Below are 18,463 nucleotides of genomic sequence, written 5' to 3'. Positions count from 1 at the left end.
CGACAAATCTTTAACGCAGGCTTCGCTATTCACAGCCAGTGACCCAGCCATGCTGCAACATCTGCTCCACAAACCTCTGTGAACCCACTTTTCTGCATGTGGATACTTCCAATTGTCTGACCAGTTAAAAATCAATCCTGTGCCAGAATATGGCATGACAAAGCACCACTAGATGCTGCAGGCTGCACAGGCAGGCCTTTTAAAATGATCAGACTGGTAAGGATACCGTAAACACAGGAGCCTGCTGTTTATTAAGAAAGGTCCCAAACCAATTGCATTACATTTGTATTCACACTACAATTAACAGCAGTGCTACCAGATTCCAAGTATGCATACAAACAGGCCCAGAACATATTTGAGACAGTTTTTTAAAAGGTTGAGAAGTGTTTCTACAGCAGGTGAAATTCTAGAGTTCAAAGAATAAAGGGGAAGCCCATCATGTTAAAAAGAAAAGAAGGGAAAAAGCAATGGAAATATCAAGTCCCAGACTAGAAGAAAAACATCCCTTCCCCATAAGATTAACAAGTAAAAACCACTACAGAATGCTGTGCCAACACAGAGCTGGCATTAAAACTAGTACAACCAGTGGGTCAGGCAAGTGGCACTGCCTTACAGTAGCCTATAGAGATGGGGGTGGGGTGGGGGGGGTGTCAATTTTCAGGACCCAGCCTTACTCCTAAACCCAGCAGAGGTTGGGAGTTCTGAGACAGAAGCAGGCTCTGCATCAGATAAGTGATGGTGGGTAAGAATGCCTTGGATAACTGCATCCCTTCCATCTGAACAATGCAACATTAGCTGCCTCAAAAGTCTTGTCTTGCTCTCCACAAATGGAAGACTGATGGCGGTAATGTGAGGCATGTTCATTTGCATCGATTTCTACGGGGGGGTTGTAGACTGAAGTCCTTCACTTGTGTTCAGACCTCTTAGTCCCCTAAAGAAGCAACTGGGGTGGGGGAGCACCTGGACTGGGGCCTTTCAGGGACACAGACAATAATCCTCATGGAATAATCCATGGAAATAATCCTCAATAAAAGTGAAAAGGGCACACCATACAGCCAGCCACCAAAGTACCCCAGACATCAATGCACAGATATTTCAGATGCTCTCATTATGGAGTGAGAATGATCATGCCCCAACAAGGTTCTTCTGCAGAGGATTTAAAGGGCTGAACACAAGCAAAGGACTTCAGTCTACAGCCCCCTGTAGAAATCAATGCAAATAAACACACGGGCTTCCATCCCAGAATCCTTACTGAAAGGTGCTTCTCGAGTTGCTATTGAGAAAAGAAACAGCATAACTGGACTCAGCCTCTCAATGCAGCACTTGTGTTCAGTCCTGATCTGGAAAATGGCCTTCTGATGTAGAAGTAGATCCTAGACTGGATTTTAGACATGTGGGGTTCGTCGGTACCTGCACACAAATTGATAACAATCCACAAACTGATAACCCCAAACCAACCAAAACCAAAACATCCCCATAGAGAGAGAGGGACATGCACAGAACTATCAGAGAACAACCGGCACAGGAAGCCCCTAAATCTGGAGAACTGTGTTCTTGTCATAACAGGACATGTACATGTCACAACGCCCCCGCCTCCTGCTTTTATTAATATGTTCTACATAACAATGCACAAAGACCATTTTACTCCAGTGAACCTTGTTCTCTCAGTCAGTATATTTTTAAACTCTGAGCAGAGATAATCAAAGGGTACAGTCAAGTCATGTGGTAACTACTGTGTCTTAAACTGCCTTGAGCCCTTCCGAATGGACTCCACGATTGTGCCGGACAGAGAGACACTTCCGAAGCTCTGGCACGGGAAGGAATGACAGCGCACACCCATATCACAGCACAGATGTTGAATGTTGACAAGAAATCCAGCTCCTAAGAGTGTTTACACTGCGCTGAGCCCAAAAGAGAGTTTAGCATTTAAATTAATTCTGAACCCATGCATTACCCCTTTCTGCCTCACATGACCAACTACATCTGAGCTTGCATCAGGAATCCCCAACCCCAGAGATAACCAGTTGCAGAATCCCTTCCTGAAGACAGCCTGCCTTGCACAGTAGCTGAGAAACCCAGAAGTTAGGGGCAGGATATCGGCAACACACAGATCCCCTGCTCTGGTCTCTCAGTGCCTTTGACCCTGCAGCTGAAAGGGGAAGACTCAGGTATGGTGCTAGAAGGAAGCCTTTAAAGCCCTCCTCTCCCATTCCGGATCAGGAATGGGTTTCATACTGGTCTCAAACTGGGTTCCTCCTCCTCTTCCCGGGTGCGGGGTTGCTGGGGTGGCTCTTCATCGCCTGTGTCTTGTTTGTCTCTCTCTGCTTCAAGCCAGCTCTGAGGAACGATCATTTTCTTTGGCCCATGAGGAGGGAGCCCAATCAGGGCTTCCATGTCCTCATAGTTTATCACTTCCTTCTCCAGGAGGGTATTCGCCAGCTAGAAAGAGCAGACAAGGCAGAAGGTGAGTGTACATGCACTGAGAGTTCAGAAAAGTTAGTGGCAGCTCTGGCAAGGCATGAAGAAGAGCATGCTGACATGGCAGCACGTGCTTGTGGCAAAGCATCTCCAGAACATGCCTCCATCCTCCCCAGGAGGTCAGCGAAAACGGAAGAGAAGATGTTTGTCCATGACTGTAAGCAGCAAACAACATCAAGGCATATATTTGGACAAACATGCAGCCGAAGCAAGATGTGTTGGTGCCGGAGGGAAACAAACACACCTGGGTTACCAAATCCACAGGTTTTACAGCTAATACTATATGTCTGCCCTAGGAATACTTTACTGGTATAGAAAACCAGTACGTTATACCGGCAAAGCGCTCCTAGTGTGGACACAGCGACAGCAGCAAAGCTCGTTCTGTACTGGTTACAAGCTGTATCAGTAAAAGTGCAGCTTTGCTGCTATAGCTGCGTCTACACTAGGAGCGTCTGCTGGCTTCACATCCTGACCAACAGAAGCACCTAGTGTAGATCTGGCCTATCTGTAGTTTTTGGGGGCCAATATGCGACTTTTTGAGCTGCTGGCACCTGCTACAAAGACTGAGAAACAGCCAGGAGAGCTTTGGGGAGAGGGGCACTCTCACAGCGGACTACGACTGGATGCTCTGTTCCCCTAAGCTCGGCAACCTACAGCTACTGGGGTATAAGTTAATCAGGTGATCTCCAGCTGCTGGCCTGAAGGAGTGACCAGGAGAATCACTTTAGCTGAATGAGGTCCAAGGAGCAGAGGTAGAAAGGTCTGCCCCTCTAGTCCATAAACTTAGTTGACTTTGCACCTGTGTGAACACTTGTGAAAGGTGCCAGGTTAACAGTCAATGAAACTAAAGGCCTCCAAAGGATAGGTACTGTCTAGACAAAATTCAGAGGAACAGCCGTGTTAGTCTGTATTCGCAAAAAGAAAAGGAGTACTTGTGGCACCTTAGAGACTAACCAATTTATTTGAGCATGAGCTTTCGTGAGCCACAGCTCTGTGGCTCACGAAAGCTCATGCTCAAATAAATTGGTTAGTCTCTAAGGTGCCAAAAGTACTCCTTTTCTTTTTGTCTAGACAAAAGTAACACAAGCTTTCCTCACTGCCCATTGGACAGAAACTCTCTAGGCATGGGAGGAAAGTTCATTTTTCAGGTCCATTCAAATTTCTCGGGGTGTCTGAAAGTGACAGGACTGCCCACATTACCAACAAATATGTCAGCAGTTAGGTAAGACAGATATGTGTGTAGACAGTTGTATTCAAGTCCTTTTTCTCTAAATGGTTTGATCCCACAGTTAAAGTAAACAATACTGTGGTTGAAGCAGGCTGGCCGGTCATTATATATCACTGGTCACAGACTCCCTAAAGGAAGAATCAAAGGTGTCCATACTCAGTTGGGCCACTGGGTGAGCACAGTTGATACACAGGGTACAATAGCCCAGGCCCTGGTCCAAGAGTGGGAGAATTGTGAAATTCCATCCTAGGATAGGTAAAGGCCCACGGCCTGATACCTGAGGGGGCAGAGGTGCAGCCAGCCCTGTAACATTGGCAGCAGTAACTTAACAATGTGAACTGAGACTATCAACTCATTCACACTGGTGACGCGGAGCCAAGAGGCTCTAAGTCCCATTATTCCTCCCCTCAGATACTGGGCCGCTCCAATCCCCAGGTGGATCTCTTGTGAATTGGCCCCCAGCCACGGTGGTAAAGGCAGCACTTTGCTTTTTGAGTCTGTCAGACATGCTGCTTCTGACATGGCAGACTCCTCCTGGCAAGGCCGATAGCTGTTCTTGCAGTGGTGTAAATTACTCGCAGCCCCATATTTGGCATCCCAGGATCAGAAAGTCACCATGGAAGTAACCTAAAGGAACTGCAGTTCTGTGCTACAGAGTCTAACCTTCAACCGCCCCCCTCAAGCCCTTCACAGAGAGCACCCCTCTTGCCAAGCAGTGAGTCCCTGAACACCACCAGTTAATGCCTAGAGACTCACATCATTCACCACTAAAGAAAGTTCCCACTGCAAACACACATGCATGCCAGGTCCTAATCCAATGGCTGACCAGATACGCAGCTCAAAGTCTCTTTCCTTTGCTTCCCTAATCTTCCTGCAATCTGGAAATGCACCAGAACCCACACTGCTTCTCAAAGCTGGAAGATAAGCACAGAAACACCGCTTCCTGAAAGTACCACCACCACTCCCTAGGACTCTAGCAAGCAAGGACCTGGTGGCCGCAATGATGCCAGAAGCACTAATGAAGTCCATACCGTTTGCAGTTTGCCCCGGTTGTCCAGTAAGAGTTTCTCTGTGTGCCTATATGCTTGAGCCACCAGCACTTTTGCTTCCTGGGAAGAGAAGTGAGAGATAATGATAATGGAAGAGAGACTTGGAGCACAGACAAAGACGAGTGAACACTATGGTCATATAAAAGATGAGCTGTTCCTAGAGACATGATTTACAAACAGGAGCTGGTTAGAAAGTCCTGTCCCTATGGAAGGGTTTGGTTTTCTCTTTTTTTTAAACCAAAAAATCAAAGATTTTCTGCCAAAAACGAGTCTACTCTCTTGATGAGCTGCCACAGCACATCAGGTGAGTCCCCAGTTGTGGGGCATCATGGGTAATGTAGTCCAGCTGGGAAACCTGATGATAGAGGAGAATAGGAGCATGAGGCAGCTGAACTGTAATTCCCATAATGCACCGCGGCAGCATTTCTGAATCAAAATGTTTCCGTTTTCAAGTGTTTGGTTTCTCATGAGTTAACACTGTCTGGAGAAGGCAGACACTTCTCACACATTTCATTTTGTCAAAAACCCAATGTTCTATTTAAAAACAGTTTCACTGGGAAGTTTTCAACCAGCCCTAATACAAACACCTGCTCTCTCCCTCCTCCAGGGTGTCCAAGAGATCTAGAAACCAAAGAAACAAAAATTCTATTTTTGAGATTTTTAGGCTACATATCTTCTTGTGATCCAGACACCACACAGTATTGTTTATTGCACACTGTTACTCCTGGGGGAGTTATACGTCACTGCGCATGCGCAGAATTTATGTCCCCCACAGATTTCTTTGCTTCCCCACAGAAAGGTAACTTTCTGATGGGAAAGCAAAGGGAAGCCAAAAGAGCAGCCATATGACCCTCCCCAGCAGTATGTTTTCGGTGCCCAGGGCAGCTGGCAGAGAGGTAAATCACAGGGCGGGGGGGAGGAGGAGGAGGAGAGGAGACTGGGGAAGACCCTGCTAGTGGTTCCTACCCTGTGCTGGGCTCAGCTGCTACTCCTGGCTGGACTGAGGAGGATGTGACTTCCTCTTCCTCTGCACGGCATCCAGGGCTGTGTCAGACCCACCCCCAGATTTCTCCCCCAGGTGCAAGAAGCTCTGTAAACTCCCCTATTCCCCCACTTCCTGCACTCAACGCTCCTCAGCTACAGGGGAAAGGATCCCTGTACAGGGAGCTACTCCTCCATCTGCCCAAGCCCCATGCATCCAGACCTCCCCACTGAGTCCCCCACAGCACCCAGAACCCTCCCCCCCGACAAGCCCCACTCGCCCTGCACCTGGACCACCCTGACAAGCCACCCACACCTTGGTCCCCACCTACTGAGCACCAACCAGTTGCCCATGGATCCCCACCCACTGAGTCCCACTTCCCCAGCATCTGGAACCCCTCACTGAGCCCCTCATACCCAGACCGCACTGCCAAGCTCTATCCCTCCCAAACCCAGACACACACACACACACACCCCACTGAGCCCCAACTACCTTCACCTGGACCCCCTGCAGAGTCCCATTACCATTGCACCCAGAACCCCCCAACAAGCCCCTCTGCATCCAAATCCCTCCAGCACCTGGATCCCCCACTGAGCAGCCTGCACCCAGATTGCCCCACACAGCGCTCTCTCAACCCACACCTGGAGCCCCCCACACCAAGCCCCTCCAAACTTGGATCCTGCATTGCTGATCCTACTTTCCCACATCTGGTGCACCTGGCATGAAGGGGCAGGGCCCTGGGGTGTTTCTGGGGCAGGCCTGGTCCTTGTGCTGTGTCAGGGTTGGATGCAACCTCACCACTGAGTCTGTGTCCTGGGAATGAGCTGCACACTGATCTCCCACCTCTGTGCAGCCAGTGGCCTGTGCTCCCCAATGTCATCCTGGAGTCTCCACATTTATTTGACAAATAAAATTTGCAGAATTTTAAAATATTGTGCAAAGAATTGTTAAGTTTTTGGCACAGCATGCCCTCAGGAGTAGCATGAAAGTGAAGGGGTGGATACGCTCAGATAATCACAGCAACTTTCCCGATCCAGGCATCTACTCTCAATCCCACAATCACCTCATCCTTATTTTGTTTCCCACTCCACCCTCAAAGAAGTTATAGTCACACCTCATCACCCTGTCCCCCACTCTGCCCCATCTCATAAGACTCCGGTCAAGTTGAAATCATGACTACAGCTCTCTGCATAGATTAAGGTTTTATACGTTGCAACCTATTTCATGGCAACTAACTGCGGTTTAAAGCAGCAGCGGTGCAGACGCTGTAGCTGCACAGGATTCTGCCTGTTGGAACTCGGCGAACGTTCCTAACAAGGTGGCACGGAACAAACCAGCGCAGGTTTCGAGGCGTTTCCTTCTAAGTGGCCAGGGAGCACAAAATATCGGGCGGCAGGTTTTATTTGCAATTTGGATTTTTAAATGAAGTGAGAGAAGCAAAGAACAAAAGGGAAGCTGCCAGGACAAAGAGACTTACATGGTCCATCATTTGCTGAAGCCCCTGGCTGAAGGGGCGCCGACCTATCCCGGGCATGCTCTCCATCTCTGGGAAAGAAAGATGCCCAATGCTGGGCACCATTCCATACTGCTTCACCATCGAATAGGCCATCTTGGTCACTTTCCTCAGGTCATCCTCTGCTCCTGAGTGAGACAGGAAGACAGCATGGGATCACAGAGCTGACCAGCGTAGCAATTGGTGCACCTCTAGCACACCACCCCCTCTGCAAGTCAGGTGTTCAGACCTGCAAGGATCTGTGTAGTTGGACAGCCCACCCCAACCATTGACTTTACTAACTAAGCCAGGGGAAACTGTCACACATTCTACTGACAGCTCCTACAATGCACAATCTCCCCTCACCTCACCTTCAGAGTTTGAAAAGACAGTATTTCACCAGAGCCTCTAGGAGCAAGTCTAAGACAGCAGGCTGGCATGTCAGTTAGGAAGAGACCTACACACTGATGAGGACAAACCCTGATCAAAAAAAACTCATTCAACATTTCACCCCACTCCCCAGTCTGCAGATATGTCTGCTGCTCAGATCACAAACAGGTAAGCACAGACCCAGGGTCAAGCTTTCTAAACACCCTGTAAACTACTTCAGAGACTAGAGAGAGAACACTGAAGTTCTTTGGCACATAGCATAACGCTTCAAGGTGGGAATTTCGAGACTGCTCAGTGATGGCCTAGCTCTGCTCCCATCCGCGTCAATTTGCCAGAAGCTGGGAATGGGTGATGGAGCAGCCAATCATCAAGTGATCCTTCCCCTGATGACTGCCTGTTCTGTTCATTCCCTCTGGGGCACCTAGCATTGGTCACGATCGGAAGACAGGACACTGGGCTGGATGGACCTTTGGTCTGACCCAGTGTGGCCATTCTTATACAGAAGTTTCACTGTTGGCTTTAATGTGAACAGAGTTAGGCCAATGCTGAACACGTCTGAAAATGGCACCCTTCACTTGGATTTCAATTATTAATGCTATTCTCCCACATGTTATACCTAAAGACAATGACATTGGAAGTAAATCCTCTTTCTCCCCACCTTGACTTCCTCCAGCTGGTGTTACTAGGACAGGCAGTTGAGGATTTACAGTGCTGTACAGGAGTGTCTCTACAGAACAGCTCCTTATATGCCAACATGCTCTGAAAGCCAAGGAGGTGGACAGCTATCTCCCTTCTATGTAAAGGAAGGGCCCTGTTAACCTGGCACCTCATCTGGCCCAACCCGTGCAAGGTTCTGGCTCCTCACCCGTCGTGACTTTGTTAAAGGTGATGGCTTCAGACACTCTCCCTCCCAACGCCATGCACATTCTCTCAAACAGCTGCTCCTTGGTGAAGAGGTACTGGTCTTTTGGGAGGATCTGAGTAAATCCCAGGGCAGCATTTGTTCGAGGGGCTATGGAAACCTGAAACACACAAACAGCCTCTGCCAATTTCAGAGAACAGGGGCTACAAAATAGAATCCAAGCAGGGAGAGGAGAGGAAGATATTCAGATTCTCTATTTAACCTTGGGTTTGTGAGAGGCCATGGGGTGCACTTGTGTGAGGGAACCTCAGCACTGCCACAGCTTCTTGAGATTACAGGCACAGGAGGCCAAAAAGTGACAATGTCACTTGACAGCGTCCCCCCACTGAAAGATCTGGCTTCATGATTGTGCTTTCTGACATTACGGAGAGAGGCAGGGAGGAATGAGACATGGAAGTCACTCTAGGGTAGTAGTCAACTAGCCAGTGAATCCCCAAGATGCCAAAGTGCTTTTAGAGACCATCAACCAAACTCAACTCACTTCACACTTGTGAGCATGTTCTGCAGAATTTAATGGGATTACCAGAGTTAGTAAGGCAAGCAGAAATTGGCTCTATATTAAACAGGCATCATTTATAAGATCATTTAAATGTTGGGAGTGCAGTAATCATCTAACAGTGCAAAGCAACACTACACAAAAGGGTTTAGTTCTAGTGTAACACAAACAAGTCTCTGATACTGTTAAGAGATTTTATTCCAACGTTCGGTCTTTTTTTGGGGTGGGGGAAACACATTGGAGAATACAGCCCCACAGGTCTGAAAGGAAGCCCTTTCCTATGGAGTGCCTCCTGAGGCAGGCCAACTCACTAGCCTACCAGTCTCAAAAAGCATCCCTTCAAACCAGAGTCACACGTGATGACCCAACCAATAGTTTTCTAATGTGCTGGCAAGCTATCTCCGTGAGAGGAAGATTGTGCATGCACACGCAGGCCATGCTTTGTGTGGGAGGGGTATATGAATCAAGGAGCAATTGTAGGTAGATTTTAGTCCCTTTAAGTGTGCACAGGGAACACTGTGGTCTCTGAGCACAGCCAGTTTAGCTTTTAAACGTAAAATGATGGCTGAAGATGATTACTAAGATTAACAGCACAAAGTGCAGTGCATCACCATTATTAATGGACTCTGATAATGGATTTCCTAATTGTGCACTTGGCTGTGTTACTGTAACCAAGTTCAGAAGACGTGAGGGATGATGCAGCAGATTTTAGCACAAGTTGTTGCATTATGATCAGTATACATTAGACTGGAATCCAAAAGGACCCTCTCCCCTCCCCCGCGTTGAGCTTTGTTATTAATTCACAGCAGACAGTTAGGTTACCTTCATCACAGCCTCTGTGTGTTCCAGCAGCCAGCCAACCAGTGCATGGCCTGACTCATGAAATGCCACTACCCTTCGCTCCTCCTGCGACAGGATCTTACTCTTTTTGGCAGTGCCTGGAGAAACGGGGACAGAGCTTCAGTTGGGAAAATGTGTTCTTGGCTTACGCCTGTCACCAGCTCAGAGTTCACTCTCTTTTCCAACTCACTGTACAAGCCAGTCAAGTGTGCAGTGTAACAGTTAGCAAGCTCATTACTCTTGCCTGCCCTGCCACCCCGTCCAGATGGAAAAAGCAACACCGCTTCAATTATGTGCTGTTAAAGAGGTGCCCTCTATCACCTTACTCGTTAACCACATGACTGTGTCTATTACAAACCTGAATTCGTAAGAATTCAGCCTGAAGTGTAGGCTCTTTTATTCTGCACTGAACTGAAGCATGAGACATTTTCAGCTGAGATCTCTTATTCTCTCTTTTCAAAGGGCTGAGTCAAGACATTTTAATAGATTATCTCCGCCTGTCTAATGACTAAAGCACAGGCCTAGGATTCAGATCTGGGACCAGTTGTGCCACAGACTCTCTGTAACCTTGGCCAACTCACTTTTCTGTGTCTCAGTTCCACATCTACAAGATGAAGATACCCACTGAGCTGGCAGAGGTGTTCCGAGGTTTAGTTTGGCTGTAAGGCCCTTGAGCTCCTTAGATAGGAGACATCATAGAAATGCAAGATGTTTATATTATAAACATCTGCAACAGAAGAAGGTCCCCGTCCGAGGATTCAGTCTATTAGGAACATTGAAATAGTGCAAACTCAAGGTTGCACATGAAGGCTTAGTACAAATCTAGGGAGGTTTTCCATGCTGGTTATTCATGGAACAGTCTAAGTTCTTACAGTCTGGGGACAAGCTTTTGGAATTAGCAAATTAAGATGAACTCACAGTGTTCTCTCCTCTCCTAAAAAAGGAAAAAAGTATTTTTTTAATGTCCATTTTCCATGCCAATGCACGATAAATTGGAAAAAGCCCAATTAGTATTTGGAAGAGATGCTGAATGGAAATCAAATGCGTAGCATATGTGCAGAAAATATGCTAACTGCAGAGTACAATACACATCAAGAACTCAACTCCATGTACTGTGCAAGGTGCCAGTATTTTAAAGCAGAAGTTTCTGCATGGTGCCAGGATCTGTAGGGGGCAGAATGGGCTCAGTGGAGAATATCAGCAGTGCACTGATTTTGCATGATACCTTGGAAAAAACACTGTTTAAAATATAATGCTAATAGAAAGCCAAGAGCCTTATTCAACAAAGAAATTGCAAATGACATTCACGTATGTTTTGTACAATCACTGCCCAGGGATCCCAGCAAGAGCTATGCCTCACAAGGCATGATGGGGATGGAACAGCAGCTTCAAATCAGAATGGCCTTAATTTTAATCAGAATAAGGTCAGTCCCTTAAACGCAGGTTGGGTTATTATTATTATTAAATTCTAGAAGCATTTCCTTGTCAACCCACCAGGGAGGGAGACTGTATGAAACTCTTTGCAATAGCACGGAATGTTCCTGCACAATTGCTTTTTCCCTTGAATAAAGCCAGCCTGGCCTAGGAGAGTCCCCGGAGAGCTTGTTTTACTCTGTTTAGGAGCAGACTGTGCCGAGGCTGCTGCTCCAGCGCAGCACTAGTGGGTTCCACAGGCAGCCAAGGGTGCCATCAGGCTCCACCAGAGGCACAGCTGCTCTCTCTGCTGGCATCCTCCACAAGGAGCCTGTTAGACACGGCTCCATCTTCTCAACACGGTCTCCCTCATTCCCAGGAGACAAGACTTACAGACTGGTCCCATTCCAAGGCTTGAAGCCTTGGCAGCAATTAGCATTTGAGAAGCACCTTTACCCCTTCTCCCTCGTTACAGCAGGGTTTAAGGCTGACGTGGCTTTCAGCACCAGCTAAGTCCCTTCCCTTGATTTAACACCACTCTTCCTAACGCAAAGACACTTGCGGTAAAAACCGGGCATCTGTCTCCTTCACTTTCAGGGAGGCCTAGCAATGACTTTGTGGTGTGTGGACGGTTAAGACAGCAGCAGCACCATTAAGTATTTTTGTGCTTGGCGGCAGCACGAAAGCTCCAGACTCCCCTAACCCCAAGAGCTACAGTCCCGCTGGTTAATAAACTCACTTTGTTCATTGATTCAAAAAACCTTGTGACCCCAGACTTGCATCACAGACCTTAGTTAAAAAACCAAAATGCAACATTTTAGGTGCGACTGGGGAAGGCAAGCGTGACCACCAGTGGAAAACCCAACAAAGTCCCTTCCTCAAGGAGACTGGCATTTTCTCCAACTGAGGCAGCAGCTCCACCATAGGAGAAGCTGGAACAAACATTAGCTTTTGTTGGTTTATGCCTTTGCAGAGCAACTCAGAAGTCCCTTCACTGGCCACACTTGGTGCTGCTAAGCAGCCAGGTGTCTGGCTTTGTGCAAGTGTGCACAGAATTACCCAGAATCCTCAGGGGGAATTGCGCTTTTAAGGTAGGGGAAATTGTAAATCGTCTCCTGCAATCCATATTTAAGATGTTTAGAAAGCACCTATTCATGGGCATTTAAGCACCTTATAATAAAAACAAGACTAAAACTCCAAATGAGGAAACAGCTCACCCAACACAAATGTTCTGGCCCATGGGCCATAACCATCCGACAGAGTACCTCACTAGACAAGCATGCAGCCTCTTGTATGTGTCCAGTATCACACTTCATATAGTGGCATTGTACTATGTAAGTAGCCAAACATTTGCATTCTCATAATCAAGACCTTGTGTGCTCTGCAGCGGAATGGACCGAAATTCTGCAGCATTCTAGTGCAGCAGACTCAAAATTCTTTGGCAGTTTCAGGTAAATTCAAATAGGTTTTTACAGAATTAAAAAAGAATACTACCATTGGTACAGTGTAGTCCCTGGCTTATTTTGATATTAAACATACTCTGCTCACAAATTTTCAGTGTGCTGCAGATTGTTACATTAACAGTTCATAATTTGCATTGTCGGAGTTTCTGGTTAAGGGAGAAGAGCCTGAAATTTAATCAGCTCATTGGGGGACAGTTGTGACTTTGGCACCTGGGAAAACATGGCAGCTGGCTTGGGACTGTGGGATAAGTGCTCAAGTTGGAGCTCCCCCAACACAAACAACATGGAGTTGCTGGCAGGATGTTCTCTGCAAGGGCTCCTCAGTTTTAGAGCTCACCCCAACTTGGTCCACCAGAATCTGGATTTGTTAACCTGGCAGGCATACTGCAAAGCTCCTCTTTTCACTCTTCTCTATGGCTGTTGAGGAGGGGGCATCTCTTTAGCATGGTTTTGCTATTTACATTTATGCCATAGGTGCCCAGAGTGCTGGATGGACACCGAAAGCTACATTTTAGAAATGTAAAGAATTGAAGAACAAACATGTGAATTGTCCTTCTTAGGTTTCAGAGTTACCCTATTGTGATAGGAGCAGATTGCACCTACTGGTTCAGGTTGTCTATAGACTCAGAAGAGAACTATTAGTTTGGGCTCAGGTTTGGAAAGTTCTCTGCACCATAAGGGCTAAACACATGTTCTAAAAAGAATGCTTAGACTCTCAAACACAATTCTGCAACTGCAGGATTCCCAAAGCCCTACCTGTACTAAGGGGAGAGCATGATCAGAACCATGTCTTGCTAGAACTCTGCCCACTAAAGAACCATATTCCAAAAAGCATGACAAGCACCATGGAGGCATTAGAAAGTATGAGAAAAGGTCAGGGCTTCTTACCTGCAATGACTCTCTCTACAGCATACTCCAAGTTGAAAGTATCAATGGATTTATAGCCTTCCCTGGCAGCATGGAGAGCAGCCTCATTACAGATGTTTGCTATGTCAGCGCCTACAGATAAGAGTTAACAAATCAAGCTTTTTTTGTAATGAGGGACAAAGAGCACAGGAGGACAGAAAAGGCAGGCACAAACCTGGTGGAGGCTCTATGGAAATGAAATACACCTGCATCACCAGCTCCCTTTGTTCCTTGGAAGAGAGCACGAACTTTGTTTGTGTTGCTTATGTTTGATTTAAATAACACGGTTGGCTTCTTGGCAATCAGCACTGGGCTGCCGCACAGGACAGAGCTCAGCTATCAGTCAGCAGGGTGAAAGCCCACGCTGGCTCTCAGCAATAGGGGAGCGGTGCAGTGTGGGTAGTTGGTCTGGCTTGGGCCACTGCGTTGTTCTTACAGCAACTGCACAAACCTCTCCACAGGAGAGAAAACATCTGTTCTGAGTTTGTGTGCATGAGTGATTGGGGGTGGGGGGCGAGAGCTGCTGCAAGAAGTCACAACAGAAGCAGTGTGTTGGGGCCTGTTAGAGGGGCAACCCAGCAAGGGTATTCCAGGAACTACATGCAGACAGAAGCCTTGGAGCCCGTGGTCAGAAGCTGTGTTCCAGTCAGCTATCCCTAAAAGTTCCAGGGTGTGGGAATGTGGAGAGTGGCTTGATTTTACGAAGTAGCCTCTCTGCTCTACAAAGTAACCTCTACTCATTTCTACCCAGCAGTGAATTATTTTTTTGTTAAAGTGTTTATTGATCTACGCTCTGATTTCCTCAGCTTAATGCACTGAGGGACAGCATCTCATTCTCAATAGCAACCAGGAAGAGGCAAAAGCAGCAGCTCTTTCCCATGGGAATCTGGATCATGAGTGCTGTAACGGCTCCCCTCCACCCCACCACCGAGGTAGAAAACAGCTAGATGCCCAAAACGTTCAGAGACTGAAAAGCATCCACAAGCAGTCGCTCATCCACACACACATTTGTATCCAAGAGAGTCTGTGCAGGTTCTGGCCATTTCAACAAGAGAGGGAGCAGAGAGGAAATAAAACCATTCAGACCAACACACATTGTAAAGAAGGGTGCGGCTAAAACAACCAACCCTTGAGTTCACAAACAAGGAAACCCTTACAAGTCTCAACCCCCGCCTAAGGAACAAGCATGGCTCATACCACTGAATCCTGGGGTGAGCTCAGCCAGGCGCTGGGAATAGAAGCTGCCAGCCTGGGTCAGCTTCAGACTCTTTAGGTGCTGTTCGAAGATCTCTCTTCTCTCCTGTAATAAAAAGGAAGAGCGTTTGCATGGAGGGGTTTGCGCCCCAGCCCAGCAACCTGGCACCGCTGTCACCTGGAGGTGAGATTGGGGGAATAAATGTCCCCCCATCACACATGGCAGCAAGCTCCGTCACTGGGAAGCTGGAGGGAAGAAGCACAAGTGACTAGTACATTCTGAAAGCTGTGAAGAGGACACAACCACAAGAGGGCCGAGATGCCCTGCTTTGAGCCTCAAAGTATTTACCGTTCTGATTTCTCCAGTGACACTGAGGGAGCTTTCAAATTCAGGACAGACACAGGGAGGCTTACAATGAGTCACCGGCTCCTCTCTCCAAGGGGAACTCGCCCCCCTCCTGACTTTCACCCTCATTGATCTTTGAACATTTCTTTAACAGCATAGCACTTAAAGCAAAGGAATCAGGAGCTCACAGCCCAAGAGCCTGCTCCCTCCCCTGCCACTGTGAAGACGTCTCCTACTCACTGTGCGACATATGGCCATTTCTTAGATTGAGTTGGGGGGGCTAGATGAGAGCTGGCAAGGGGCCAAAGAGTGACTCATTCAGCTGGTCCAGGAGGTCCTGATTAAAACAACAGGTTCCGTTGCCAGGGGTTTTCCCCCTCCTCTTTCGGGGCAGCTGCACAGTTCATATTTCCGGTGCCAGATTGTATCAGGCATTTAAGGTATTTTAAATGAAAAATCTGTGGATGACAGTAAAGCCGCAGATGGAAGGAGGAGACAATCTGCTGGAAGAGTGAGTCTTCCTTGCTGCTTTCAGAGTCTGTGTCCAGACTCTGCTACAAGTCCCATCCTAGCAAACATGTTGGACTCCCACTGTTAAATGGCTCTGAAAGTGCTCCTGGTTCAGGAGGATACGCATGCCAAGCAGGCTGCAAGGAAGAGAGTGGGTATCCAAACACAAGCAAGACAGAGTGAGGTAAGTAGTGCTTAATTTATAATGAAAGAGGAGCTGGGGCTCAAGCAATTTCTTTTTTTTTTTTTACTTTCATAACTGATGCGGCAAGCCCAGAGGTGCCGGGCTATGAACTGCCAAGCCTAGAGGTGCTGGGCTCAGCCCTGGCAAGCCCCAACACAAATTAAGGAGTGCAGGTAGCAGAGAGGAATGAATGGTGAAGGTGCATTACTAACCTGGGCTCCGCCCAGACAGGCAGTATTGGCTACAGAACCAGTTTAGGCAGCTCCTAGTTTCATGGAGAGAGGATACAGATACGCATGAAATTGCTGTCTCCATGACAAAAGGAGAACTCTAAAGCAAAGTTCTCAGGCAAGGCCAGATTTAAGCAAAGGGAGGAGCTAATACCATGGAGTCCCCGTAAGATGGGCAACACAGGATTGCCGTTCCCAATACTGCCAAACTTGGACTTTGCCAGAACAGATACTGACCAAAAAGTGAAGCTTTGTGACACCAGATTCTCACACACACAGATGGTGGGAAGGGATACATACCTGGAGCGTGGGAAGATCAATAAAAATGTGTCTGTCAAGCCTCCCGGGTCTCATCAGAGCATTATCCAAGATGTCAGCACGGTTGGTGGAAGCCAACACTATGACATGATCTGTGGTTCCCATCCCTGTAGCAAAACGAGAGCAGACATGAAGGGGAAGGATTTCTGTATCATAACGTACAATGCAGGCTTCATGTTGCTTGAGGCGCGATGGGAAGTGGAGAATCCCATCCACAGCTTTACAACATTCAGCCACAGTACATCTGTGGCATCCTTTGCGGCAGGCAAGACTGAAGACATTTACTTCTTTTTAGTAATGTGTGAAGGGGGGAATAGAAGTTGTGTGTGGGATCAGAAGCGGGTTATGGATTTTGGTCTTTCCTTGCACCCCTTGGTAAACAAAGGCATCCCAGGTGTGCGATACACAAGTATAAAGAGAGTCCAAGCCCAAAGAGCTTATAACCCAAACAAACAACATACAGATGAGGGACAGAATGCAACAAAAAAGGGACTGAGCAGCGATGTTCAGTGCACACAGCTCCTGGGTGCCATGATTTACACTGGGTTTTGTTTCCAGGCTGATAAGGATAAAAGGGAGTTATAGGGCTAACAAACCTGTGATGCTTGTGTGTTTTAAAGAGGGGCTTGTGGGAAGGGAGCCTGGCAGACAGGGTTTCACGTGTTGGGGGCCTCATGGAAGGCATGATGCCCAAGGCAGGAGTAAGGTACGAAGGGGCAGTTGCTCGTTTAGCTTAGGGGAGAGCAGAAGTGCCACATTGAGGCATCAAGCCATGCTGCTTATTATATTCCATCAGGTGCTCAGATGGCTATGGACATGGGTCACTCTAATACACTTGTCTCACAACAGCAGACATCAAGAGCCCTCGGAGCTGTAAGGCATGCAGCAAGCTTCCAGGGGAAGGGATGAGTGAGCATTCCACAATTCCAACAGCAAAGCTGCCAAATGTGTCAATATACTATAGCTCAGTGGAGAGTTTAAGGTTACAGGTAAGTCAGTGGAATGGCTCTATAGAAAAAAGCGGCTTGTTCTACAGTGAACATCAGTTCTCCCCCCCCCCCCAAAGGATGCCTTCTAAATAAGCTCCTGAAAAGGATGAAGCACAATCGTTCTTTGGTAATGTATTACACTGCACTTTAGAGCATGATAAATAAGCAGAGAGACTGGCAGTCACCTGGGGGCTAACAAGCTTTATTCACAGGGCAGGATTAGAATGTACAGCGCATCATCTGCTTTGCAGCTGGGAAGACTCAGTCTTAAAATAGGTTGAACTATTAGAACAAACATAAAAACAAAAACCACTGACTGCACCCTCCTTGCATCAGCCTCTGTCACACTCGCTTTCAGTCTGGGTCCCAGTGGGTGGGAAACTTACAGCTCCAGGAAATCTAGACCAGCAGCCTTGAATCTATACTAATCCTCCCAGCATGATGTCACCTGGCTATTAACATGCTTTGGCCTCAGCATGCAAGCATCAGTCACAATGAGCAGTCTATAAAAGTAACACCTAAGAGTCCGTGACTGCGAATTAAAGCTAGTGCTGGGAATCCAGCTTGAAAAACCTTCTTGTTTGCAGCACTCGTGAGACAAACCATTTCAAGGAAATGGTGAAGAGGATTTGGTTGATTTAACAAGTCCCCTGCTTCCTCCACCACTACTGTAACCAAGTACCTCAGCCTTACACATATAGCTTCACTGAAATACAGCCACTGTGCAGGGTGCAGAGCAGCTGTCAGGCCAGCAACTGGCTCACAACACAAGAGCTGGGAAGAGGGAGATTTTGGCCAAGGACTCAGGGCAAATAACTGCTTCTGAAAAGTGTTCATGTGCCAGCAATGCCCCTCTGCCATGTACATTGGCCAAAGCAGACAGTCTCTACGCAAAAGAATCAATGGACACAAAGCTGACATCAGGAATCATAACATTCAAAAACCGGTAGGAGAACACTTCAACCTCTCTGGCCACTCAGTAAAAGATTTAAGGATGGCAATTTTGCAACAGAAAAGCTTCAAAAACAGACTC

General features: G+C 47.4%; 1 protein-coding gene across 4 annotated transcripts in view; it reads right to left on the bottom strand.

Annotated features, from left to right (window-relative positions):
* Nucleotides 1-223: 223 nt before the first annotated feature.
* Nucleotides 224-18,463, bottom strand: part of SPG7 (SPG7 matrix AAA peptidase subunit, paraplegin) — a 47,551-nt gene continuing 29,311 nt past the window's right edge. For all 4 annotated transcript variants that reach the window (XM_048817191.2, XM_048817192.2, XM_048817190.2 and 1 more), the window contains exons 10-17: nt 16,424-16,548; nt 14,857-14,959; nt 13,642-13,752; nt 9,860-9,975; nt 8,485-8,641; nt 7,215-7,378; nt 4,738-4,815; nt 224-2,439 (exon numbers count right to left, since the gene is read on the bottom strand). In XM_048817191.2, the coding sequence (XP_048673148.1) occupies nt 2,230-2,439; nt 4,738-4,815; nt 7,215-7,378; nt 8,485-8,641; nt 9,860-9,975; nt 13,642-13,752; nt 14,857-14,959; nt 16,424-16,548 (1,064 nt within the window). In that variant the 3' untranslated portion in view covers nt 224-2,229. The remainder of the gene's footprint in view (nt 2,440-4,737; nt 4,816-7,214; nt 7,379-8,484; nt 8,642-9,859; nt 9,976-13,641; nt 13,753-14,856; nt 14,960-16,423; nt 16,549-18,463) is intronic.

This window comes from Caretta caretta, chromosome 12, assembly GCF_965140235.1.
Source record: "Caretta caretta isolate rCarCar2 chromosome 12, rCarCar1.hap1, whole genome shotgun sequence".
Lineage (NCBI taxonomy): Eukaryota > Metazoa > Chordata > Testudines > Cheloniidae > Caretta > Caretta caretta.
The sequence above is the reverse complement of the archived record's forward strand: the minus strand, read 5'-3'. Positions and strand labels throughout refer to the sequence as shown.